A 26379-nucleotide genomic window follows, 5' to 3' on the forward strand; every position below is an offset into this window, starting at 1 on the left:
GGGGGGGGGGGTCCCGCGGTGGGGGAGGGTCCCAGCCAGGCCTGGAGCAACACGAGGTGGGGGTGGGGGACACACAACAGACCCTGCCCGCGGGGGGGGGGGGGGGAGGGGGGGCAGCAGGGCGGGACCCCCCTCCCATCCCCACTCCCATCCCCCCGGGGTGCTGGTGCTGCCTGGCAGGAGTCGGGGGTCCCTTATTTGGGGCGGGTCCCCTCGCTTGGGGGGGGTGTCCCACATTTGGGGGGATGCCCCTCATTTGCAGGGGTCCCTCATTTTGGGGGGGTCCCTTATTTGGAGATATCCCTCATTTGGGGGGGTCCCTCATTTTGGGGGGGTCCCTCATTTTGGGGGGGTCCCTCATTTGGAGATATCCCTCATTTGGGGGGTCCCTCATTTTGGGGGGTCCCTCATTTTGGGGGGGTCCCTTATTTGGAGATATCCCTCATTTGGGGGGTCCCTCATTTTGGGGGGGTCCCTTATTTGGAGATATCCCTCATTTTGGGGGGTCCCTCATTTTGGGGGGGTCCCTTATTTGGAGATATCCCTCATTTGGGGGGTCCCTCATTTTGGGGGGGTCCCTTATTTGGAGATATCCCTCATTTTGGGGGGTCCCTCATTTTGGGGGGGTCCCTTATTTGGAGATATCCCTCATTTGGGGGGTCCCTCATTTTGGGGGGGTCCCTCATTTTGGGGGGGTCCCTTATTTGGAGATATCCCTCATTTTGGGGGGTCCCTTATTTGGAGATATCCCTCATTTGGGGGGTCCCTCATTTTGGGGGGGTCCCTCATTTTGGGGGGGTCCCTTATTTGGAGATATCCCTCATTTGGGGGGTCCCTCATTTTGGGGGGGTCCCTCATTTTGGGGGGGGAACCCACATTTGCAGGGGTCCCTCATGGGGTGGGGTGTGGGGACGGTGCCAGGTGCTGCGGCGGGGGCAGCGCCTGGTGGGGCGCCCGCGATGGTGGTGCCGGGGGTGCCAGGGGTGCCGGTGCCGGTAGTGCTGGTGGTGCCAGCGCTGGTACTGGTGGTGCTGGTGGTGCCAGTGCCAGTGGTGGCGGTGGCCTGGCCACCCGCCCGCTCCTGGTCCACGCCAGCTCCCGCACCACCGGCAGCGCCAGCGCCCGGCTCCATTTCGGGGCGCCGGGGGCAGCCGGAGCGGGCGCGGGGGTGCCTTCCCCAGCCCCCCGCTTCGCTGCCCCCTCCTCCTCCTCCACAGCCTGGACGACACGCCAAGCTCTAGCCCTGGGGGGGACACACGGCACCCCAGGACAGACGGACGGACGGCTGCTCTGCCCCCCACGGCCGGGGCGCGGCTGGCTGCGTCGGCGCAGGGGTGCAGAGCGGTGCCCGCGGTGTGCGAGGCTGCACCACGGCGTGCAAACCCGCGCCACGGCGTGCAAAACTACGCCCACGGTGTGCAAAGCCAGGCCCACGGTGCGCGATCCTGCGCTGTGGTGTGCAAAGCTGTGCCCTCGGTGCACAAACCCGTGCCACGGCGTGCAAAGCCCTGCCTGTGGCGTGCAAACCTGTGCCACGGCGTGCGAAACCCTGCCCTGGTGCACGACGCTATGCCACGGCGCGCGAGCCCGTGCTACAGCGTGCAAAGCTGGGTCCACGGCGTGCAAACGTGTGCTGCGGTGTGCAAAGCCAGGCCCACAGCGTGCAAAGCTGTGCTACAGTGTGCAAAGCCCTGCCCAGAGTGTGCAAAGCCCTGCCCAGAGTGTGCAAACCTGTGCCATGGCGTGCGAAACCGTGCCCTGGTGCACGAAGCTATGCCACGGCGCGCGAGCCCGTGCTACAGCGTGCAAAGCCGGGTCCACGGCGTGCAAATGTGTGCCACGGTGTGCAAAGCCAGGCCCACAGTGTGCAAAGCTGTGCTACAGTGTGCAAAGCCCTGCCCAGAGTGTGCAAAGCCGTGCCCAGAGCGTGCAAACCTGTGCCATGGTGTGCAAAACCGTGCCCTGGTGCACGAAGCTATGCCACGGCGTGCGAGCCCGTGCTACAGCGTGCAAGGCTGGGTCCACAGCGTGCAAATGTGTGCCGCGGTGTGTGAAACCCTGCCTGCGGCGTGCAAACCTGTGCCTAGGGTGTGCAAACCCATGCTACAGCATGCAAAGCCACGCTGGGGTGTGCAAACCCACGTCCTTGGTGCACGAAGCTATGCCACGGCGTGCGAGCCCGTGCTACAGCGTGCAAAGCCGGGTCCACGGCGTGCAAACGTGTGCCGTGGTGTGCAAAGCCAGGCCCGCGGTGCGCAAAGCCGTGCCTAGGGCGTGCAAACCCATGCTACAGCGTGCAAAGCCGGGTCCACGGCGTGCAAACGTGTGCCGTGGTGTGCAAAGCCAGGCCCGCGGTGCGCAAAGCCGTGCCTAGGGCGTGCAAACCCATGCTACAGCGTGCAAAGCGTGCAAACCTGTTCCCGGGCGTGCAAACCCACGCCCTCGGTGCACAAACCTGGGCCGCGGCGTGCAAAGCCGTGCACAAACCCACGCCCGGGGGCACGAGGCCGGGGCGGGGGGGACACGCGCGCAGGGTCGCCCCCCCCCGGCGGTGCCACGCGTGCCGCGGAGGGGTGGGGGGACACACGGGGTCTCGGGCAGGGCCCCCGCTTGATGCTCCGATGCTTTATTAATCCCTGGATACAGCGCGGTGCCGGCCCCGGCGCCCCCCCCCCCCCCCACCTGCCGGGGGGGGGGCCGCGGGGTGCAGGGGGTCCCCCCAGATGCAGGGGGAGCCGCCGCCCCTCCATAACCCCAGGTTTGGGGGTGGGGGGCACGGGGCAGCCCCCCCGTGACGGCAGGGAGCCCCGGCGGGGGGGTCCGTTGGGGGGGGGGGGGTCCAGTCCCTTCTTCCCCCCCCCCCCAGCAGGGACAAAGTGGGGTTCGGGGGGGGGGGCACAAGCAGCGGGTGCTACGTCCTACCCACCCCTAGAGGGTGCAGCCCCCCCGAAAGCCCCGGGTGGGTGCGGGGGGCCCCAGTGCGGGGGGGCTGGCCGGGGGTCCCGCCCGTAGTGCAAAACCAGCCCCGGCGCGGCACTAGCGGTGGGTGGGGGGGGGGCGCCGGGGGGGGGCCGGCGGGGGGCGGGCGGGGGGTCCCGGCGTGCGCCCCCTCCTCAGTACAGCCGCTTCTCGTAACTGCGGGTGGAGAAAGAGGGGAGTTAACGGGGGGGGGGTGGGGGGGTGGGTGGGGTGTCCTGCCCCCCCAACCCCATGTTTCCCCCCCCCCCCCACGCCCCCCACCCCGCTGCTGCCGGCACCACGTCAGATCCTGGCTGGGGATTGGAGGGGAGCCCCCCCCCACCAGCACCCCACCCCACCGTGTGTCCATCCGGGGGGCTGCGGATCCCCCCAGCAGTGGCAGCCCCCTCCCCCCAGCACCCCGAGCCCCCCCCCGGCCACCCCGTGGGAGGTGGGGGGGGGGGGGCACGCGCCGGTACTTACGTGGCAGAACCGTAAAGCTACGGGGGCGGCATGGGCAGGAAAGAGAGAGAAGGTTACACGGTCACCCCGGCACGGCCCGCGGCACGGCAGCCCCCCGGTGACCCCCCACCCCGCCCCGATGCACCGGCACCGCGGTCCGGCCAAACCACCCATCACGGGCACCGCGATCTGGCGGGATGTCACCACCGGCGCCCTGCCCGCCCCGGCCCACCCGGCGATGCCGCCCGAAGGCGCCGCGGCCCCGGAGCTGCCGGCGAGGTCGTGCCGTCCCCAGTCGCTGCCCGGCTTCACCACGCACGGTGCCGGCAGCACCGCGACAGCCCCGGGCGGAGCCGGCCTCGTCTGGGCACGGCTCATGGAGAGCACGGCCAAGGCGGCCAACCAGCACCTGGCCAACAGCCAGCCAACCAGCATCCGGCCAGCCAACTGCCAGCCAACCAGCATCCGGCCAGCCAACCGCCAGCCAACCAGAATCCGGCCAGCCAACTGCCAGCCAACCAGCATCCGGCCAGCCAACCGCCAACCAACCAGCATCCGGCCAGCCAACCCGCCAGCCAACCAGCATCCGGCCAGCCAACTGCCAGCCAACCAGCATCCGGCCAGCCAACCCGCCAGCCAACCAGCATCCGGCCAGCCAACTGCCAGCCAACCAGCATCCGGCCAGCCAACCCGACAGCCAACCAGCATCCGGCCAGCCAACCCGACAGCCAACCAGCATCCGGCCAGCCAACTGCCAGCCAACCAGCATCCGGCCAGCCAACCCGCCAGCCAACCAGCATCCGGCCAGCCAACCGCCAACCAACTACCATCCGGCCAGCCAACCCGCCAGCCAACCAGCATCCGGCCAACCAACCCGCCAGCCAACCAGCATCCGGCCAGCCAACTGCCAACCAACCAGCATCCGGCCAGCCAACCCGCCAGCCAACCAGCATCCGGCCAGCCAACCTGCCAGCCAACCAGCATCCGGCCAGCCAACTGCCAGCCAACCAGCATCCGGCCAACCAACCTGCCAGCCAACCAGCATCTGGTCAGCCAACCCGCCAGCCAACCAGCATCCGGCCAGCCAACCGCCAACCAACCAGCATCTGGCCAGCCAACCCGCCAACCAACCAGCATCCGGCCAGCCAAACGCCAGCCAACCAGCATCCGGCCAGCCAACCCGCCAGCCAACCAGCATCTGGCACCTGGCCAACCGCCAGCCAACCAGCATCCAGCCAGCCAACCCGCCAACCAACCAGCATCCGGCCAGCCAACCGCCAACCAACCAGCATCCGGCCAGCCAACCCGCCAGCCAACCAGCATCCGGCCAGCCAACCCGCCAGCCAACCAGCATCCGGCCAGACAACTGCCAGCCAACCAGCATCCGGCCAGCCAACCCGACAGCCAACCAGCATCCGGCCAGCCAACTGCCAGCCAACCAGCATCCGGCCAGCCAACCCGACAGCCAACCAGCATCCGGCCAGCCAACCCGACAGCCAACCAGCATCTGGCCAGCCAACCCGACAGCCAACCAGCATCCGGCCAGCCAACCGCCAGCCAACCAGCATCCAGCCAGCCAACAGCCAGCCAACCAGCATCCGGCCAGCCAATCACCAACCAACCAGCATCCGGCCAACCAACCACCAACCAATCAGCATCCGGCCAGCCAACCCGCCAACCAACCAGCATCCGGCCAGCCAACCCGCCAGCCAACCAGCATCTGGCCAGCCAACCCACCAGCCAACCAGCATCCGGCCAGCCAACCCGCCAGCCAACCAGCATCCGGCCAGCCAGTTGACCAACAACATCTTATCCAGCGTCTTGGCCAACGAGAAAACCAACCGCGGCCAACCAACCGCGGCCAACCAACCGCAGCCAACCAACCACAGCCAACCAACCGCGGCCAACCAACCAACCGCAGCCAACCAACCGCAGCCAACCAACCGCAGCCAACCAACCGCAGCCAACCAACCGCGGCCAACCAACCGCGGCAACCAACCGCGGCCAACCAACCGCAGCCAACCAACAGCAGCCAACCAACCGCAGCCAACCAACCGCGGCCAACCAACCGCAGCCAACCAACCGCAGCCAACCAACCGCAGCCAACCAACCGCGGCCAACCAACCGCGGCCAACCAACCGCAGCCAACCAACCACAGCCAACCAACCGCGGCCAACCAACCGCGGCCAACCAACCACAGCCAACCAACCACAGCCAACCAACCGCAGAGAAACCAACCGCGGCCAACCAACCGCGGCCAACCAACCGCGGCCAACCAACCGCGGCCAACCAACCGCAGCCAACCAACCGCGGCCAACCAACCACGGCCAACCAACCGCGGCCAACCAACCGCATCCCGGCCAACCAACCGCAGCCAACCAACCGCAGCCAACCAGCATCCAGCCAACCAACCGCAGCCAACCAACCACAGCCAACCAACCGCGGCCAACCAACCGCAGCCAACCAACCGCGGCCAACCAACCGCGGCCAACCAACCGCATCCCGGCCAACCAACCGCAGCCAACCAACCGCTGCCAACCAACCAGCATCCCGGCCAACCAACCGCAGCCAACCAACCGCAGCCAACCAACCGCAGCCAACCAACCGCGGCCAACCAACCGCAGCCAACCAACCGCGGCCAACCAACCGCAGCCAACCAACCACAGCCAACCAACCGCAGCCAACCAACCGCATCCCGGCCAACCAACCGCGGCCTACCAACCGCATCCCGGCCAACCAACCGCAGCCAACCAACCGCAGCCAACCAACCGCAGCCAACCAACCACAGCCAACCAACCGCAGCCAACCAACCGCAGCCAACCAACCACAGCCAACCAACCGCAGCCAACCAACCGCAGCCAACCAACCACAGCCAACCAACCGCAGCCAACCAACCGCAGCCAACCAACCGCAGCCAACCAACCGCGGCCTACCAACCGCATCCCGGCCAACCAACCGCAGCCAACCAACCGCAGCCAACCAACCGCAGCCAACCAACCACAGCCAACCAACCACAGCCAACCAACCGCGGCCAACCGACCGGAGCCAACCAACCGCGGCCAACCAACCACAGCCAACCAACCACAGCCAACCAACCACGGCCAACCAACCACAGCCAACCAACCGCATCCCAGCCAACCAACCGCAGCCAACCAACCGCAGCCAACCAACCACAGCCAACCAACCGCGGCCAACCAACCACAGCCAACCAACCGCAGCCAACCAACCACAGCCAACCAACCGCAACCAACCAACCGCAGCCAACCAACCACAGCCAACCAACCACAGCCAACCAACCGCGGCCAACCGACCGGAGCCAACCAACCGCGGCCAACCAACCACAGCCAACCAACCACAGCCAACCAACCACGGCCAACCAACCACAGCCAACCAACCGCATCCCAGCCAACCAACCGCGGCCAACCAACCACAGCCAACCAACCACAGCCAACCAACCACGGCCAACCAACCACAGCCAACCAACCGCATCCCAGCCAACCAACCGCAGCCAACCAACCACAGCCAACCAACCACAGCCAACCAACCACGGCCAACCAACCACAGCCAACCAACCGCATCCCAGCCAACCAACCACAGCCAACCAACCACAGCCAACCAACCGCAGCCAACCAACCGCGGCCAACCAACCGCGGCCAACCAACCGCGGCCAACCAACCGCAGCCAACCAACCGCGGCCAACCAACCGCAGCCAACCAACCGCGGCCAACCAACCGCGGCCAACCAACCACGGCCAACCAACCGCGGCCAACCAACCGCGGCCAACCAACCGCGGCCAACCAACCACGGCCAACCAACCGCGGCCAACCAACCGCGGCCAACCAACCGCGGCCAACCAACCGCGGCCAACCAACCGCAGCCAACCAACCGCGGCCAACCAACCGCGGCAACCAACCGCGGCCAACCAACCGCAGCCAACCAACCACAGCCAACCAACCGCAGCCAACCGACCGCGGCCAACCAACCGCGGCCAACCGACCGCAGCCAACCAACCGCAGCCAACCAACCGCAGCCAACCAACCGCGGCCAACCAACCGCGGCCAACCAACCGCGGCCAACCAACCACAGCCAACCAACCGCGGCCAACCAACCGCAGCCAACCAACCGCAGCCAACCAACCGCGGCCAACCAACCACGGCCAACCAACCGCGGCCAACCAACCACAGCCAACCAACCGCAGCCAACCAACCGCGGCCAACCAACCGCGGCCAACCAACCGCGGCCAACCAACCGCAGCCAACCAACCGCAGCCAACCAACCGCGGCCAACCAACCAACCGCAGCCAACCAACCGCGGCCAACCAACCGCGGCCAACCAACTGCGGCCAACCAACCACAGCCAACCAACTGCGGCCAACCAACCGTGGCCAACCAACCGCGGCCAACCAACCGCAGCCAACCAACCGCGGCCAACCAACCACAGCCAACCAACCGCGGCCAACCAACCACAGCCAACCAACCACAGCCAACCAACCGCGGCCAACCAACCGCAGCCAACCAACCGCGGCCAACCAACCGCGGCCAACCAACCGCGGCCAACCAACCGCAGCCAACCAACCGCATCCCGGCCAACCAACCGCAGCCAACCAACCACGGCCAACCAACCGCAGCCAACCAACCGCAGCCAACCAACCACAGCCAACCAACCACAGCCAACCAACCGCAGCCAACCAACCGCAGCCAACCAACCACAGCCAACCAACCACAGCCAACCAACCGCGGCCAACCAACCGCGGCCAACCGACCGCAGCCAACCAACCGCAGCCAACCAACCGCAGCCAACCAACCGCGGCAACCAACCGCGGCCAACCAACTGCGGCCAACCAACCACAGCCAACCAACCGCGGCCAACCAACCGTGGCCAACCAACCGCGGCCAACCAACCGCGGCCAACCAACCGCAGCCAACCAACCGCGGCCAACCAACCGCGGCCAACCAACCACGGCCAACCAACCGCGGCCAACCAACCGCAGCCAACCAACCGCGGCCAACCAACCGCGGCCAACCAACCGCGGCCAACCAACCACGGCCAACCAACCGCGGCCAACCAACCGCAGCCAACCAACCGCAGCCAACCAACCGCAGCCAACCAACTGCATCCCGGCCAACCAACCGCAGCCAACCAACCACGGCCAACCAACCGCAACCAACCAACCGCAGCCAACCAACCACAGCCAACCAACCGCGGCCAACCAACCGCAGCCAACCAACCCGCATCCCGGCCAACCACCCGTGACCAACCACCGCTGCAGCCAACCAACCAGCAGCCCCCCTGGCTGGCCAACCAGGAGCCTCGGGACAGGAACCCGCCACCCAACTGGCCAACCAGCGGCCAACCAACCAGCCAACCAGCTCTGCTAACCACCAGAAGCCCCGCCCACTCGCAGAAGCCCCGCCTCCCCACCACTCCCCAATCAGGGCGGGGACAGCCACAGGCGAAGCCCCCCAGGACAACCAGGCGCCCCCCAGGTAGGGGTGGGGCGCTGGGGGGGCCCATGGGTGCTCCCCTGCCCCTGTGCTGCACCCCATGGGGTGAATTAAAGCGACGGCAGCACCCTGCCTGCGCCCCGAGTGTCGTGGGGGGCACCGGCCCCTGGCGGGGGGGGTCTCCCCTGGGTGCAGCCCCCCCCCCCCCGTGTGTCTCGGGCTCCCTGTTCCCTGAGGCAGCTCCCCCAGTCCCAGCACAGACCAGTACCCCCAGTACCGGGGTGTCCCCACAGTGACACAACAGGGGGGGGCCCCTACCCCATGCGGGGGCGATGGGGGGTCCGGGACCCCCATACTTTGCACTGGGGCCATGGGGGGGTGTCACAGACCCCCATACCCATTGGTGGGACGCTGGGGGGGTCTGGGACCCCCAGTACCCGGTGCTGGGGCAATGGGGTGCTCCCCTCCCCCAGTACCTGCGCAAAGGAGGGCCGGGGACCCCCGACACCCCGAAACAGGGCGATGGGTACCTGACACCCCCCCCCCGCACCCAGCACTGGGGCAGCTGGGTGCCCCCCCATAACTGGTACTGGGGCAGCTGGGTGCCCCCCCATATCTGGTACTGGGGTAACTGGGTGCCCCCCCATAACCGGTACTGGGGCAGCTGGGTGCCCCCCCCATAACCGATACTGGGGCAGCTGGGTGCCCCCCCATAACCGATACTGGGGTAACTGGGTGCCCCCCCCATAACCGGTACTGGGGTAACTGGGTGCCCCCCCATAACCATTTTGGGGCAGCTGGGTGCCCCCCCATATCTGGTACTGGGGCAACTGGGTGCCCCCCCATAACCGGTACTGGGGCAGCTGGGTGCCCCCCGATATCTGGTACTGAGGTAACTGGGTGCCCCCCCATAACCGGTACTGGGGCAGCTGGGTGCCCCCCGATATCTGGTACTGAGGTAACTGGGTGCCCCCCCATAACCGGTACTGGGGCAGCTGGGTGCCCCCCCCATATCTGGTACTGGGGCAGCTGGGTGCCCCCCCATAACCGGTACTGGGGTAACGGGGTGCCCCCCCCATAACCAGTACTGGGGCAGCTGGGTGCCCCCCATAACCGGTACTGGGGTAACCGGGTGCCCCCCCCATATCTGGTACTGGGGCAACTGGGTGCCCCCCCATAACTGGTACTGGGGCAGCTGGGTGCCCCCCCATATCTGGTACTGGGGTAACTGGGTGCCCCCCCATAACCGGTACTGGGGCAGCTGGGTGCCCCCCCATATCTGGTACTGGGGTAACTGGGTGCCCCCCCATAACCGGTACTGGGGCAGCTGGGTGCCCCCCCATATCTGGTACTGGGGTAACGGGGTGCCCCCGTGCCCTGGGGGGGTGGGGGGGTGTCACACAGCCAGATCTGACGTGGCGCCTGCGCAGCGTCCCCCCGCCCCCCCCCCCGCCCCCACTTACGAGTGGAGCCCGTGGACCCCCCCCCTCGATCTGCGCCGCCATGGTCCTCCTCTCGAACTTCAGCTCCCCCGAGTACATCATGGACCTGGGGGCGGGTGGTGGGGCTGGGTGACCCCCCCTCGCCCCTCGCCCCCCATCCCCTGCCTCCCCCTGCCCCCTGGCCTCCCCCACTTGCTCCCCTCCATCCCCTGATCCCCCCCGACCCCTGGCCTCCCCACCTTGCACCCTGACCCCCCCCTTGCCCCCTTCTCGCCCCCTGCATCCTCCACCTCATCCTCTGTGTCCCCCCTCCATCGCCGCCTGCCCCCCCCCCCCAGTCCCTGCCCCCTCTCGCCCCCTGGCTCCCCCACCTTGTCCTCTGACCCCCCCCATTCCCTGACCCCCCCGCCCCGCCCCCTGGCCCCCCCACCTCGCACCCCGACACCCCCCTGCTCCCCTCCTTGCCCCCTATTGCCCCCTCTCACCCCCTGCTCCCCCAGCCCCCTGCCTCCCTCTCACCCCTCACCACCCTTTCACACCCCCCACCCCATTGCCCCCCGAACCCCTCTCACCCCCTGCCCCCGCCCACCCCTGTCCCCTCTCACCCCCGTCCCCCCACTCACCCCCGCCCCCCTACCCCCCACCCCTTCTCACCCCCCACCCCTTCTCACCCCCCGCCCCCGTCTCACCCCCGCCCCCGTCTCACCCCCGCCCCCCTCTCTCCCCTGCCCCCTCGCCCCCGCCCCCCCGCCCCGCTCCCCCCCGCCCCCCTCTCTCCCCCTGTCCTCTCTCACCCCCGTCCCCCCACTCACCCCCGCCCCCCTACCCCCCACCCCTTCTCACCCCCCACCCCTTCTCACCCCCCCGCCCCGCTCCCCCCGCCCCCCTCTCTCCCCCTGTCCCCTCTCACCCCCGTCCCCCCCACTCACCCCCGCCCCCCCACCCCCCACCCCTTCTCACCCTCCGCCCCCCTCTCTCCCCCTGCCCCCCTCACCCTCCTCGCCCCCCTCACCATCCGCCCCCCTCTCACCCTCCGCCCCCACCCCCCAACCCCCCGCCCCCCGCCCCCCCACCCCCCCTTCTCACCCCCCCGCCCCCTCCCACCCCCCGCCCCCCTCTCACCCCCCGCCCGCCCCCCGTCCCCCCACTCACCCCCGCCCCCCTCCCCCCTGCCCCCCCCGCCCCCCCGCCCCCCACCGCAGCCCGGAGAGGCTCCTGGCGCCGATGTCCCGGCAGCCGCGCTGGATCCCCGCGATCAGGGGCGGCACGAACTTGTGGACGGAGCCCTTGTCCCGGGCGGAGCCCGGCCCCCCCGGCGCCGCCGTCACCGCCTCCCCCTCGCTGCGGGGTGGGGGGGGGGGTCAGGCGGGCCGCGGGGACCCCCCCGCCCTCCCCCGCCCCCCCAGTGCCCTACCTGAAGTAGCGCTGGTGGCTGCCGCCCCCCTCGCGCGCGGCGTCGGGGGAGCCCCTGCCCCGGTACTGCTTCAGCCGCCCCCCCTCCGAGAAGAACAGCTCCCCCGGCGCCTCCGTGGTGGCGGCCAGCAGGGACCCCAGCATCACTGCGGGGGGGGGGGCGGCCGTCGGACCCCCGGCGCCCCCGGGGCGGGGGGGGCTCCCCTCGGGGGGGGGCACGGCGGGGGGACCCCCGGGAGAACCCCTGTGGGACCGCTCTGGGGGCGGGGGGCGATGGCTGTGGGACCCCCGGGGTGGGCACCCCTCCGGGTGGGGGAGGTGATGGCTGTGGGACCCCCAGGAGCCCTCTGTGGAACCCCCTGGGTGGGCACCCCTCCGGGTGGGGGAGGTGATGGCTGTGGGACCCCCACCAGCACCCCTGTGGGACCCCCGGGGTGGGCATCCCTCTGGGTGGGGGAGGTGATGGCTGTGGGACCCCCACCAGCACCCCTGTGGGACCCCCGGGGTGGGCACCCCTCTGGGTGGGGGAGGTGATGGCTGTGGGACCCCCCACCAGCACCCCTGTGGGACCCCCGGGGTGGGCACCCCTCTGGGTGGGGGGAGGTGATGGCTGTGGGACCCCCACCAGCACCCCTGTGGGACCCTCGGGGTGGGCATCCCTCTGGGTGAGGGAGGTGATGGCTGTGGGACCCCCACCAGCACCCCTGTGGGACCCCCGGGGTGGGCATCCCTCTGGGTGGGGGAGGTGATGGCTGTGGGACCCCCACCAGCACCCCTGTGGGACCCCCGGGGTGGGCACCCCTCTGGGTGGGGGAGGTGATGGCTGTGGGACCCCCACCAGCACCCCTGTGGGACCCCCGGGGTGGGCACCCCTCTGGGTGGGGGAGGTGATGGCTGTGGGACCCCCACCAGCACCCCTGTGGGACCCTCGGGGTGGGCATCCCTCTGGGTGGGGGAGGTGATGGCTGTGGGACCCCCACCAGCACCCCTCTGGGACCCCCGGGGTGGGCATCCCTCTGGGTGGGGGAGGTGATGGCTGTGGGACCCCCAGGAGCCCTCTGTGGGACCCCCTGGGTGGGCACCCCTCTTCGTGGGGGGGTCATGGCTATGGGACGCCGGAGGACCCCTGTGGGACCGCTCTGGGGGTGGGGGGTGATGGGTGGGGGGCGATGGCGGTGGGACCCCCGGGATGGGCACCCCTCTGGGACCCCTGGATGGGGAGCCCTCTGGGTGCGGGGGGCATTGGCTGTGGGACCCCCAGGAGCACCCTGGGTGGGCACTTCTCAGGAGGGGGGAGACAGCCGTGGGACCCCCGGGAGAACCCCTGTGGGACCCCCTGCATGGGCACCCCTCTGGGTGGGGGGGCAGTGGCCATGGGACCCCCCAGGTGTCACCGCCGTGGGTGCTGGCCATGGGACCCCTGCGTGGGCGCTGTAGGACCCCAAGGTGTTGCCACTGTGGGTGGCTGCTGGCCATGGGACCCCCAAGTGGGTGCTGAGGGACCCCCAGGTGTCACCGCCGCGGGTGGGTGCCGTCTGTGGGACCCCCAAGTGTGTGCCGAGGGACCCCCAGGTGTCACCGCTGCGGGTGGGTGCCGTCTGTGGGACCCCCAAGTGTGTGCCGAGGGACCCCCAGGTGTCACCGCTGCGGGTGTGGGTGCCGTCTGTGGGACCCCCAAGTGTGTGCTGAGGGACCCCCAGGGGTGACCGCTGCGGGTGTGGGTGGGCGGTGGCCATGGGACCCCCATGTGGTGCACCGTGGGACCCCTGGGTGTCATCGCTGCGGGTGCGGATGGGTGCTGGCCATGGGCCCCCCCAAGTGGGTACTGTGGGACCCCCGGGTGTCACGGCCGCGGGTGGGTGCTGGGACCCCCAAGTGGGGTGCCAAGGGACCCCCCAGGTGTCACCGCCACGGGTGGGTGCCATCTGTGGGACCCCCAAGTTGGTGCCGAGGGACCCCCAGGTGTCACTGCCGCGGGGGGCGGGTGGGGTGCTGGCCATGGGCCCCCCAAGTGGGTACTGTGGGACCCCTGGGTGTCACCACCACGGGTGTGGGTGGGCGCTGGCCATGGGACCCCCATGTGTGCGCCGTGGGACCCCTGGGTGTCACCGCTGCGGGTGGGTGCCGTCTGTGGGACCCCCAAGTGGGTGCCGAGGGACCCCTAAGTGTCACCGCCCCAGGTGAGTGCCGTCTGTGGGACCCCCAAGTGGGTACCGAGGGACCCCCGGGTATCACGGCCGCGGGTCGGGTGGGTGCTGGGTGCCCCCACCCCCGCTCACCGGTGGAAGCCCCCAGCGCCAGCGCCTTCACCACGTGCCCCACGGTGCGGATGCCGCCGTCGGCGATGACGGGCACGCCGAAGCGCCGCGCGTACTCGGCCACCTTGTACACGGCCGTGCCCTGCGGCCGCCCGCACGCCATCACTGCCGAGAGCGGCACCGTGGGGCGCCCCACAGCACCGGGGCGCCCCACGGCGCGGGGGGCACCCCCACGGCGCGGGGGCACCCCACCGAGCCAGGGCATCCCATGGCGCGGGGGCACCCCACAGCACAGGGGCACCCCACAGCGCAGGGGCACCCCCACTGAGCCAGGGCATCCCATGGCGTGGGGACACCACACAGCACAGGGGCACCCCACCGAGCCAGGGCATCCCATGGCGCGGGGGCACCCCACAGCACAAGGGCACCCCACAGCGCAGGGGCACCCCACTGAGCCAGGGCATCCCATGGCGTGGGGACACCCCACAGCACAGGGGCACCCCACAGCGCAGGGGCACCCCACAGCGCAGGGGCACCCCACCGAGCCAGGGCATCCCACGGCGTGGGGACACCCCACCGAGCCAGGGCATCCCACGGCGCGGGGGCACCCCACGGTGCAGGGGCACCCCACTGAGCCTGAGGGGCATCCCACGGTGCAGGGGCACCCCATAGCACAGGGGCACCCCACCGAGCCAGGGCATCCCATGGCGTGGGGACACCCCACAGCACAGGGGCACCCCACTGAGCCAGGGCACCCCACAGCACAGGGGTACCCCACCGAGCCAGGGCATCCCATGGCGCGGGGGGCACCCCACAGCACATGGTCACCCCACCAAGCCGGGTCACCCCATGGAGCCGGGGGGGGCACCGCACTGAGCCTGAGGAGCAACCCACTGAGCTGGAGCACCCCATGGAGTTGGGGGCACCCCACGGAGCCAGGGGGACACCCCACCAAGCCAGGTGACACCCCACAGTGTTGGCGCACCCCATCACGCCTGGAGCGCCCTGCCATGCCGCGGGCACCCCACTGCACCAGTGGCAGCCCACCATGCTGGGGGGGGAGCACCCCACCACCCCGGGGGCACCCCAGGGCACCAGGGGGGCACCCCACCACCCCGGGGGCGCCCCACGGCACCACCCACCTTCCTGGGTGACGCAGATGGAGCCGCAGCCCATGCCCACCCGCAGCGCGTCCACGCCGGCGTCGATGAGGTTCTTGGCCTGGGCGGCCGTCACCACTGCGGGGGGGGCCGGGGGGCAGCCGCGCCGTCAGGGCCCCCCACGGCTGGGGGGTGGGTGCCCACCCCCCCACACCCCCCTGCTGCCACGGCATGCCGGGGTGCTGCACCCCGAGACCTGCCCCGCAGCGCCCCGGTTCTCCTCCCCCCCAGGGCTGCGCCTCACCCTGCAGCACCCCAAATCCACACCCCACAGCACCCCACATCCACACCCCGCAGCACCCCAAATCCACACCCCAAATCCCCACCCCAAATCCCCACCCCAAATCCCCAACCCCACAGCACCCCCTGTACACCCTGACCCCCTGTACACCCCCGACCCCCCGCACCCCCCCAGCCCCTGGGCCCCACTTGTACCCCATGGCGCCCCTGTACCCCCCACAGCCCCTGGCCACTGAGGCCCCGCTGTGCCCCTCCCGTACTCCCCCACCCCCCCCGTACCCCTCCATAACCCCTGACCCCCTGTACCCCCCAGCCCCCCGTACCCCCCGACCCCCCATACCTCCCCATACCTCCCTGCACCTCCCTGTACCCCCGACCCCCCATACCCCCGGTACCCCCGGTACCCCCTGACCCCCTGTACCCCCCCATGCCCCCGGACCCCCCGGACCCCCTGTAACCCCCAGCCCCCCGTACCCCCTGTACCCCCCATACCCCCGGTACCCCCCCCCACGCCCCCGGACCCCCCGGACCCCCTGTAACCCCAGGCCCCCCGTACCCCCTGTACCCCCCATACCCCCGGTACCCCCGGTACCCCCCCATGCCCCCGGACCCCCCGTACCCCCTGTACCCCCCATACCCCCGGTACCCCCCCCCCGCCCCCGGACCCCCCGGACCCCCTGTAACCCCCAGCCCCCCGGACCCCCTGTACCCCCCATACCCCCGGACCCCCCCCCGCCCCCGGACCCCCCGGACCCCCTGTACCCCCCATACCCCCGGTACCCCCCCCGCCCCCGGACCCCCCGGACCCCCTGTAACCCCCAGCCCCCCGGACCCCCTGTACCCCCCATACCCCCGGTCCCCCCCCCCGCCCCCGGACCCCCTGTAACCCCCAGCCCCCCGTACCCCCTGTACCCCCCATACCCCCGGTCCCCCCCCCCGCCCCCGGACCCCCCGGACCCCCTGTAACCCCCAGCCCCCCGGACCCCCTGTACCCCCCATACCCCCGGTACCCCCCCCCGCCCCCAGACCCCCCGGACCCCCTGTACCCCCCATACCCCCGGTCCCCCCCCCCGCCCCCGGACCCCCCGTACCCCCTGTACCCCCCATACCCCCGGTCCCCCCCCCCGCCCCCGGACCCCCCGTACCCCCTGTACCCCCCATACCCCCGGTACCCCCCCCCGCCCCCGGACCCCCCGGACCCCCTGTAACCCCCAGCCCCCCGGACCCCCTGTACCCCCCATACCCCCGGTACCCCCCCCCGCCCCCGGACCCCCCGGACCCCCCCCCGCTCACCGTTGCCCCCGATCACCTGCAGCTCGGGGTATTTCTGCTTGATGTAGCGGATCAGCCCGACCTGGTACGTGGAGTTCCCCTGCGAGGAGTCCTGCGGGCGCGGCGGGGGCGTCGGGCTCGGCGGGGCGGGGCGAGGGGCGGGGCGAGGGGCGGGGCGAGGGGCGGGGCGGGGATTGGGGCGCCGCGGGGCGGGGATCCGGGGCGCCGGGGGGCGGGGATTCGGGGTGCTGCGGGGCGGGGATTCGGGGAGCCGCGGGGCGGGGATTGGGGCGGGGCGGGGATTGGGGCGGGGCGGGGCGGGGATTGGGGCGGGGCGGGGCGGGGATTGGGGCGGGGCGGGGCGGGGATTGGGGCGCCGCGGGGCGGGGATTCGGGGTGCCGCGGGGCGGGGATTCGGGGTGCCATGGGGCGGGGATTCGGGGAGCCGCGGGGCAGGGATTCGGGGCGCCATGGGGCAGGGATTCGGGGTGCCGGGGGGCGGGGATTCGGGGTGCCAGGGGGCGGGGATTCGGGGAGCCGCGGGGCAGGGATTCGGGGCGCCATGGGGCAGGGATTCGGGGTGCCAGGGGGCGGGGATTCGGGGTGCCAGGGGGCGGGGATTCGGGGAGCCGCGGGGCAGGGATTCGGGGCGCCATGGGGCAGGGATTCGGGGTGCCAGGGGGCGGGGATTCGGGGTGCCGCGGGGCGGGGATTGGGGCGCCGTGGGGCGGGGATTCGGGGTGCCGCGGGGCGGGGATTGGGGCGCCATGGGGCAGGGATTCGGGGTGCCGCGGGGCGGGGATTCGGGGTGCCAGGGGGCGGGGATTCGGGGAGCCGCGGGGCAGGGATTCGGGGCGCCATGGGGCAGGGATTCGGGGTGCCAGGGGGCGGGGATTCGGGGTGCCGCGGGGCGGGGATTGGGGCGCCGTGGGGCGGGGATTCGGGGTGCCACGGGGCGGGGATTCGGGGTGCCGCGGGGCGGGGATTCGGGGTGCCAGGGGGCGGGGATTCGGGGTGCCGCGGGGCGGGGATTCGGGGTGCCACGGGGCGGGGATTCGGGGCGCCACGGGGGCAGGGATTCGGGGTGCCGCGGGGCGGGGATTCGGGGTGCCACGGGGCGGGGATTCGGGGCGCCACGGGGGCAGGGATTCGGGGTGCCATGGGCGGGGTTTCGGGGCGCCATGGGGCAGGGATTCGGGGTGCCGCGGGGCGGGGATTCGGGGCGCCACGGGGGCAGGGATTCGGGGTGCCGCGGGGCGGGGATTCGGGGTGCCGCGGGGCGGGGATTCGGGGTGCCATGGGGCGGGGATTCGGGGCGCCACGGGGGCGGGGATTCGGGGCGCCACGGGGGCAGGGATTCGGGGCCCCGCGGGGCGCGGAGCAGCGCCGGTGCCAGGCAGGAGCATCACCCATGGCCCGGGCGGGGGTCCCGGCGCCCCCCTCCCCCCGGGACCCGCACCAGCACGACGAGGTCGACGCCGGCCTGCACGAGCAGGTCGAGGCGGTACTTGTCGTCGTCGCGGGTGCCGATGGCGGCCCCGCACAGCAGCTGCTTCCGCCCGTCCTTGGAGGCCAGCGGGTGCTCGCGGTTCTTTCCGCAGGTCGGTGCGCGCCATGATGGCCACCAGCTCCCCGCTCTCGTTGACGATGGGCAGCTTCCCTGGGGGGCACGCGGCGCCGTGGGGCGCCCGCGGGCGGGGGGGACCCCGGGGGTGGGGGGGTGCAGGGAGACCCAGGGTGGGGATGGGGGACCCCGGGATGGGGATGGGGGGACCCCGGGGGTGGGAGGGCGCAGGGAGACCCAGGGTGGGGATGGGGGGACCCCGGGGTGGGGGGGCGCAGGGAGACCCCATGGGTGGGGATGGGGGGACCCCGGGGATGGGAGGGCACAGGGAGACCCCGTGGGTGGGGATGGGGGGACCCCAGGAATGGGGATGGGGGGACCCCGGGGATGGAGGGCACAGGGAGACCCCATGGGTGGGGATGGGGGGACCCCATGGGTGGGGGGACCCGGGGGATGGGAGGGCGCAGGGAGACCCCGTGGGTGGGGATGGGGGGAGCCCGGGATGGAGGGTGCAGGGAGAACCGTGGGTGGGGATGGGGGGACCCCGGGGATGGGGGGACCCCGGGGTGGGAGGGCACAGGGAGACCCCATGGTTGGGGATGGGGGACCCCATGGGTGGGGGGGACCCCGGGGATGGGAGGGCGCAGGGAGACCCTGGGGGTGGGGATGGGGGACCCCGGGATGGGAGGGTGCAGGGAGACCCGTGGGTGGGGATGGGGGGACCCCGGGGGTGGGAGGGCGCAGGGAGACCCCGTGGGTGGGGATGGGGGGACCCCCGGATGGGAGAGCACAGGGAGACCCCGTGGGTGGGGATGGGGGGACCCCATGGGTGGGGGGACCCCGGGGATGGGAGGGCGCAGGGAGACCCCATGGGTGGGGATGGGGGGACCCCGGGATGGGAGAGCACAGGGAGACCCCGTGGGTGGGCATGGGGGACCCCGGGATGGGGATGGGGGGACCCCGGGGATGGGGATGGGGGGACCCCGGGGATGGGAGGGCACAGGGAGACCCCATGGGTGGGGATGGGGGGACCCCATGGGTGGGGGGACCCCGGGGATGGGAGGGCACAGGGAGACCCCATGGGTGGGGATGGGGGGACCCCGGGGATGGGGATGGAGGGACCCCGGGGATGGGAGGGCACAGGGAGACCCCGTGGGTGGGGATGGGGGGACCCCGGGGGTGGGGATGGGGGACCCCATGGGTGGGGGGACCCGGGATGGGAGGGCGCAGGGAGACCCCGTGGGTGGGGATGGGGGGACCCTGGGAATGGGGGACATGGGGGGATGTGGGGCGGCCCGGGATGGGGGGGTGCGGGGGGGACCTGGTGGGATTTGGGGGCACCCCAGGATGGCGGGGTGGAGGGGGACCCCACGGGCAGGGGTGGGGTCACAGGGGGTTGTGGGGGGACCTCAGGATGGGGCTGCGGGGGGACCCTGGGGGTGGGGACGGGGAGATGTGGGGGGACCCGGTGGTGGGGGACATGGGGGACCCCAGGGTTGGGATGGGGGACCCCTGGGATGGGGGACCACGGGGGATTTTGGGGACCACGGGATGGGGGGGACAGAGGGGGGACCCCGGGGTGGGGATGGAGGGACATGGGGGGCCCTGGGTTGGGGGGGCACAGGGGGATCCTGGCAGTGGGGATGGGGGATGTGGGAGGACCCCGGACAAGGGGGGTCCAGGGGGACCCCGGGGGTGGGGCGCATGGGGGGGTGATGATGGGGTGACCCACCCTGTGCAGAGGCGGGGGCAGGGAGTGACCCCAGGCGGGGGCAGGGTGACGGGGGGTGACCTCGGGGGGGGGGCGGGGGTGACCATGGGGGGCAGGGGTGACCCCGGGGGGGGGTGACCCCGGGGGGGGTGTGTGACCCCGGGGGGGGGGTGACCCCGGGGGGGGGGTACCCTTCTTGCTGCGCTGCAGGATCTCGTTGGCCTCCTTGAGGGTGACGCCGGCCGGAGCCACCACCAGGTCGTTGCGTTTCGTCATCACCTGTGGGGCCACGTCATGAAGGGGGCGGGGCGGGACCCTGTGGCCCCTCCCCCGGCCATCAGCCCGGCCCCTCCCCTGCCCCGCCCACCCCACCCCGCCCCACCCATCCCGAACCCCGCCCCACCCATCCCACCCCACCTGCCACACCCATCCCTCCACCCCACCCCCGCCCATCCCGCCTCCTACTGCACCCCTGCCCTGCCCCCACACCCCTGCCCACACACCCCAACAACATCCCCCAAACCTCCATCCCAATCCAACCCCTGCCCCACATCCCACCCCCACCCCACAACTCCACCCCACATCCCATCCCACCCCTGCCCCACATCCCTGCCCCATCATCCCCTCCCACCCCTGCCCCACATCCCATCCCACCCCTGCCCCACAGCCCCGCCCCATCATCCCCTCCCACCCCTGCCCCACATCCCATCCCATCCCACCCCTGCCCCACAGCCCCGCCCCATCATCCCATCGATATCCCCCAACCCCCATCCCACTCCTCCATCCCTGCCCCACATCCCCTCCCACCCCTGCCCCACATCCCATCGATATCCCCAACCCCCATCCTACCCCTCCATCCCTGCCCCACCCATCCCACCCCACATCCCTCCCACCCCTGCCCCACATCCCATCGATATCCCCCAACCCTCCCCATCCCACCCCTCCATCCCTGCCCCCACATCCCTGCCCCACATCCCCTCCCACCCCGCCCCACATCCCATCGATATCCCCAACCCCCATCCCACTCCTCCATCCCTGCCCCACATCCCCTCCCACCCCGCCCCACATCCCATCGATATCCCCCAACCCTCCCCATCCCACCCCTCCATCCCTGCCCCACATCCCCTTCCCACCCCTGCCCCGCCAGCGCCCCCCGCCCCGCCAGCGCAGCCCTCCGCCCCACACCGCGCCCCACACGCGCCCCACCTCGGCCAGGCGGGTGCCGCGGTCCCTCTGGGCGAGGAAGTCGATGTCGCGGGAGGTGACCATGCCCTCCAGCCTGCCCCCAGCCGCCCGTCTGCGTGACAGCCGTGCCGCGCCTTCGCCTCCCACACGTCCCCCACCGTCTGCGTGGGGCTCATCACCACCGGGTCCGTGATGAAACCCTGCTCGAACTTCTGGGGGGGACACACGGGCGCACACACAGCGGCTGGGGGCGGGGCGGGGGGGGCGGGGCGGGTTTTGGGGGACTCCCCCCCCCCCCCCCCCTTACCTTCACCTTGCGCACCTCGTTGGCCTGGAACTCGGGGGTGCAGTTGTGGTGGATGATGCCGATGCCGCCCATCAGCTGGGGGGGGGGTCGGGAAGGGGGGGTCGGGGGGTGCCCCACACACAGAAGGGTGGGGACCCCCACGCTGCACCCCGAAAATCATAGAGGGATGGGGACCCCCACCTTGTACCCCAAAAATCAGAGAGGGGTGGGGACCCCCACCCTGCACCCCCAAGTCACAGAGGGGTGGGCACCCTGACCCTGCACCCATCATGGGGATGAGCATCCCGACCCTGTACCCCCAAATCAGACACGGGTGGGCGCCCCAAGACAGAGATGAGTGAGGACCCCCACCCTACACCCCGACCCTGCACCCCCTACCTAGAAAGGAGTGGGGACCCCCACCCTGCACCCCAATCTGGAAAGGGGTGAGCACCCTGACCCTGCACCCCCAAATCAGATGGGGGGCGCCCTGACCCTGAACCACCCCCCCCGGTGCCCCCCCGCACCCAGGCACCCCCCAGCCCCCCTGGGGAACCCTCCCACCCCCTAGACCCCCCCCAGACACCCCGGGGGTGTCCCCCCCCCCGGCCCCCCCGCTCACGGCCATGGCGGTGGCCATCCCGGCCTCGGCCCCCCCCAACCCCCCCCGCCCCCCGGGAGTGCCCCCCAGCCCGCAGCCCCCCCGGGGGTCCCCCCCCCGGCCCCCCCCCGCTCACGGCCATGGCGATGGCCATCTCGGCCTCGGTGACGGTGTCCATGGGGGAGGAGATGAGGGGGGTCTTCAGGGTGATCTTGCGGGTCAGCGCCGACGTCAGGTCCTGGGGGGGGCGGGGGGGGGGGAGCCTTCGGCCTCCGGGACCCCCCCGCGGGGGAGAGACACCCCCCCTCCCCCCCCCCCCCAGCACCACCCTGCTGGGACCCCCCACAGGCTCCCACTGGGACCCCCACCACGGGCACCCCCCACCCAGCTCTGCCCACCCCCACGCCGGGGGGGGGGGGCTGGGGGGGCACAGGAGACACACACACACATCGGGGGGGGCCCCGCTGCACCCCCAAAATGGTGGGGTGGCCCCAGGGGGGGCACAGGGTGTCACCTGGGGGGAGACATGGGGGTGTCACTTTGGGGGGGGGACAGGGACGTCACTTTGGGGGTCCCACTTTGGGGGGGCACAGGGGTGTCACGCCGGGGGGGGGCACAGGGGTGTCACTTTGGGGGGGTCCGGGGGGGGCCCCAGGACTCACCACCTCGTCAGCTGTGAAGTCGATGAAGCCGGGGAGGATGAGGAAGTCACTGAGGAGGGGATGAAGTAGGGTGTGGGGGTGTTTGGGGCGTCAGCATGGCTGAGACCCCCCCCCAGGGCAGCCGGGACCCCCCCAAATACCTCTGTGTATCCCCCCATGACACACCCGAGGGGGGGCACCCAGCATTGGTGGGGGGGGGGGACACACTTTGGGTGCTCCCATGGGGATGGGGACGTGGTCCTGGTGGATTGGGGGTGCTGGGGGTGGGGGTGGGGGTGCCGGGGGGTGCTGGGGGGGGCCCGGGGGGGCCCCACGTACTTGTAGGTGAGGCCGTCGGCGGAGGCGAAGAGCTGCTGGGCCGTGAGCCCGTCCTCGGGCACGTAGCCGGTGCCCCCGCTGATCAGGTAGTCGGCCATGCTGGGGGGCAGGGGGTGACACCGGGACCCCCCCCGCCGGGACCCCCCAAACCCCGCCCCGGGACCCCCCAGACCCCGCCCCGGGCCCCCCCTGCCCCGCCCCGGGACCCCCAGACCCCGCCCCGGGACCCCCCCAGACCCCGCCCCGGGATGCCCCAGCCCTGCCAGGACCCCCCTAACACCGCCAGGACCCCCTCAAACCTGCCAGGAGCCCCCCAAACCTGCCGGCACCCCCCCCAACACCGCCCCAAGAGCCCCCTGCCCTGCCGGGACCCCCCCCCCAACACCGCCCCGGGACTCCCCCAAACTTGCCAGGACCCCCCTGCTCTGCCGGCCCACCCCAAAACCGCCCCGCGACCCCCCCAAAAACCGCCCCGGGACCCCCCAACCCCACTGGGAACCCCCTAACGCCGCCCCGGGACCCCCCACCAGGGACCCCCATCCCCACCCGGGCCGGTCCCCAAGCGGGGTCTCCGGAGGGAGGGGGGCTCCCCAGGGGGGTCCCCAAGCCGGGGGTATCCCCGGAGGGGGGGGTGGGTTCGCGGGGGGGTCCCCGGGGCGTTGCGGTACCGGTGCCCGCAGTGGCCCCGGCGCAGGGCGTGGCAGGGGGTGGGGCAGGGGCGTGGCCGGACCGCCCCCGGGGGGAGGTGCCGGGACTGGCCGCCGCAGGACCCCCCCCCCACTCCTCCCAGTCTGCCCCAGTGCTTCCCAGTGCCCCCCTCGTCGGTTCCAGTGCCTCCCAGTGTGTCTCCCACCCCCCAGTGTGCCCCAGTTCCTCTCCCAGTGCCCCCCCCACCCCCCAGTCTGCCCCAGTGCCCCCCCCCCCGCGCCTCCCAGTCTGTCCCAGTGCCTCCAAGTGCCCCCCCCCCACCTCGGAGTCTGCCCCAGTGCCCCCCCCCCAGTCTGTGCCGATGCCTCCCAGTGCGCCCCCCGCCTCCCAGTGCGCCCCAGTTCCTCTCCCAGTTCCCCCCCGCCTCCCAGTCCGCCCCAGTACAACCCCCTCCCCGCCCAGCAGCCCCCAGCACCCCCCCCGCCGCGGCTTCCCCAGCCCTCGACACCTCCCAGTAACCCTCCCCCCCATCCCAGTAACCCTCCCACTACCCCCCCCCATTGCCCCCCCCTCCCCAGTAACTTCCAGGAACCCTACCATTACAGCGCCCCCTTCCCCAGTAAAGCCCCCCAGTGCCGCTCCCCCGGCCCCAGTAACCCCCCCCGCTCCCCTCCCAGCGCTCGCCCGCCACCCCAGTCCCCACCAGCGCCTCCCAGTACCTGGGCTCCCCCTCGCCCATGGCGCTGGAGCGCCGGAGAGGGGCGGGGCGGTGGGCGGGGCGAGAAGCCACACCCACCCCTCCGCCCACCGCCCCGCCCCTCTCCAGCCCCGCCTCCCCGCGCCCATCACTGGGGATAACGGGGCCCCCCCCCCGCGTCCCCGCAATCGCCCCCCCCTCCCCCCAGCACCCACGGGTCCCCCCCGTCCCCCCCCCGCCGTGGGTGCCCCCACTCGGGGTCACGGGGTGCCCCGCGCGCCGATGGGTGCTGCCCCCACCCTTGGGTGCCCCCCCCCCCACCCAGGACCGCGCAGGGCACCCAGAGGTGACCCCCCCCCCCGCCCCCCCCCCCAGCCCCCCCCCGCGCGGGGATTAGCAGTAATCGGCGGGGTCAGGGTCACGCGTGGGCGGGGGGGGGCACCCACGTGCACCCAGAGCGGCGGGAGGGTGCAAGGGGGGGCATCCACGGGTACCCCACCACACGGGTGGGCACCCACCCCTCCCTGGGTGGGGGCTCCTCTCCCCTCCCACCCCCCCGCCGGTGTCCTGGGATGCCCCCGGAACCCCCCGCACCCCCCCTCCCGGGGTGACCTACGGGTGACCCCGGGACCCCCCCCACGGGTGACGGCTTGCAGAGCCTACCCCCCCTCCCCCCGCACCCCCAGGCACTGCCCTCCCCCCGCCGTGTCCCCCCCCCCCCCACGGCCCCCTCCCCACGCAAAGGACCCCCACTCGCGGCACAGTCCCCCCCACGGGAGACCCACCCCCCCGCCAGGCACAGCACCCCACGACCCCCCCACTCGCCGCAGAGCCCCCCACCACGCGGCACAGGAGCCCCCCACGGTACAGCCCCCCCCCGGTACGCCCCCTCCCCAGCACCGCCCCCCACTCGCGGCACAGCCCCCCCCCCGCCGGGACGGCCCCCCAGCACTGCCCCCCACTCGCGGCACAGCCCCCCCTCGGGGCACAGGACCCCCCACTCGCGCCCACCTGCCCTCGGGGCCGGCCCACCCCCCGCGGGGGCTGCCGCGCTGCGCCGCCGTCTCGTGGCCGATTCCCGCGTGGGAGACCCCGACCTCCGGGGGGGGGTCGGGGGGGGCCTCCATGGGGCTCGGTGGGGGGGGTCACGCGTGGGGGGGCTGCCCAGTCCCGGGGGGGGGAGGGGGGGGCCGTGGGCTCCGGCCGGTCCCGCTGCTCCCGCCGCGGGTGGCGTGGGGACGGGGGGGGGGGGGCGTGGGGAGGCCCCGCCCCATCGGCCCCGCCCTCCCGCGTGGGGGCCCCCCCCCCCCCCGGGGAAACCGAGGCACGGGGGGGCGGGGGGGTGGGGGAGGGGCGTGGGGCCGTGACCTCCCCTCCCCCCCCCGGCCTTTCCCAGCCGCGCGGGGATTAGCGGGGATTAGGGGGGAGGGGCGGGGGGAGGGGCAGCGACCTCCGGCAGCCCCGGCTGACCCCGCCGGCTCCCAGCGCTCCCAGTGCTCCCAGTACAGCCCAGTGCATCCCAGTGCTCCCAGTGCTCCCAGTGCATCCCAGTGCTCCCAGTACAGCCCAGTACAGCCCACTGCATCCCAGTGCTCCCAGTGCTCCCAGTGCTCCCAGTACAGCCCAGTACAGCCCACTGCATCCCAGTGCTCCCAGTGCATCCCAGTGCTCCCAGTGCTCCCAGTACAGCCCAGTGCATCCCAGTGCTCCCAGTGCTCCCAGTGCATCCCAGTGCTCCCAGTACAGCCCAGTACAGCCCACTGCATCCCAGTGCTCCCAGTGCTCCCAGTGCTCCCAGTGCATCCCAGTGCTCCCAGTGCTCCCAGTGCATCCCAGTGCTCCCAGTACAGCCCAGTGCATCCCAGTGCTCCCAGTGCTCCCAGTGCATCCCAGTGCTCCCAGTACAGCCCAGTACAGCCCACTGCATCCCAGTGCTCCCAGTGCTCCCAGTGCTCCCAGTGCATCCCAGTGCTCCCAGTGCTCCCACTACAGCCCAGTGCTCCCAGTGCTCCCAGTGCTCCCAGTACAGCCCAGTACAGCCCAGTGCTCCCAGTACAG

The 26379-nt window shown here is 72.4% G+C and overlaps 1 protein-coding gene across 1 annotated transcript; it reads right to left on the reverse strand.

Annotated features, from left to right (window-relative positions):
* Positions 1-2987: 2987 nt before the first annotated feature.
* Positions 2988-24422, reverse strand: IMPDH1 (inosine monophosphate dehydrogenase 1). The gene is given in 18 exon segments (XM_064441540.1): positions 2988-3135; positions 10328-10350; positions 10352-10412; positions 11504-11647; positions 11721-11865; positions 13999-14142; positions 15120-15215; positions 16671-16761; positions 18109-18243; positions 18245-18309; positions 20116-20203; positions 21131-21207; positions 21210-21321; positions 21417-21491; positions 22133-22234; positions 22659-22707; positions 22977-23075; positions 24344-24422. Coding segments are annotated over 18 exon segments (1548 nt in total). The 5' UTR covers positions 24364-24422; the 3' UTR covers positions 2988-3113.
* Positions 24423-26379: the final 1957 nt, after the last annotated feature.

The sequence above is a fragment of the Phalacrocorax carbo genome, chromosome 1 (genome assembly GCF_963921805.1).
Source record: "Phalacrocorax carbo chromosome 1, bPhaCar2.1, whole genome shotgun sequence".
In the NCBI taxonomy this organism is placed as follows: domain Eukaryota; kingdom Metazoa; phylum Chordata; class Aves; order Suliformes; family Phalacrocoracidae; genus Phalacrocorax; species Phalacrocorax carbo.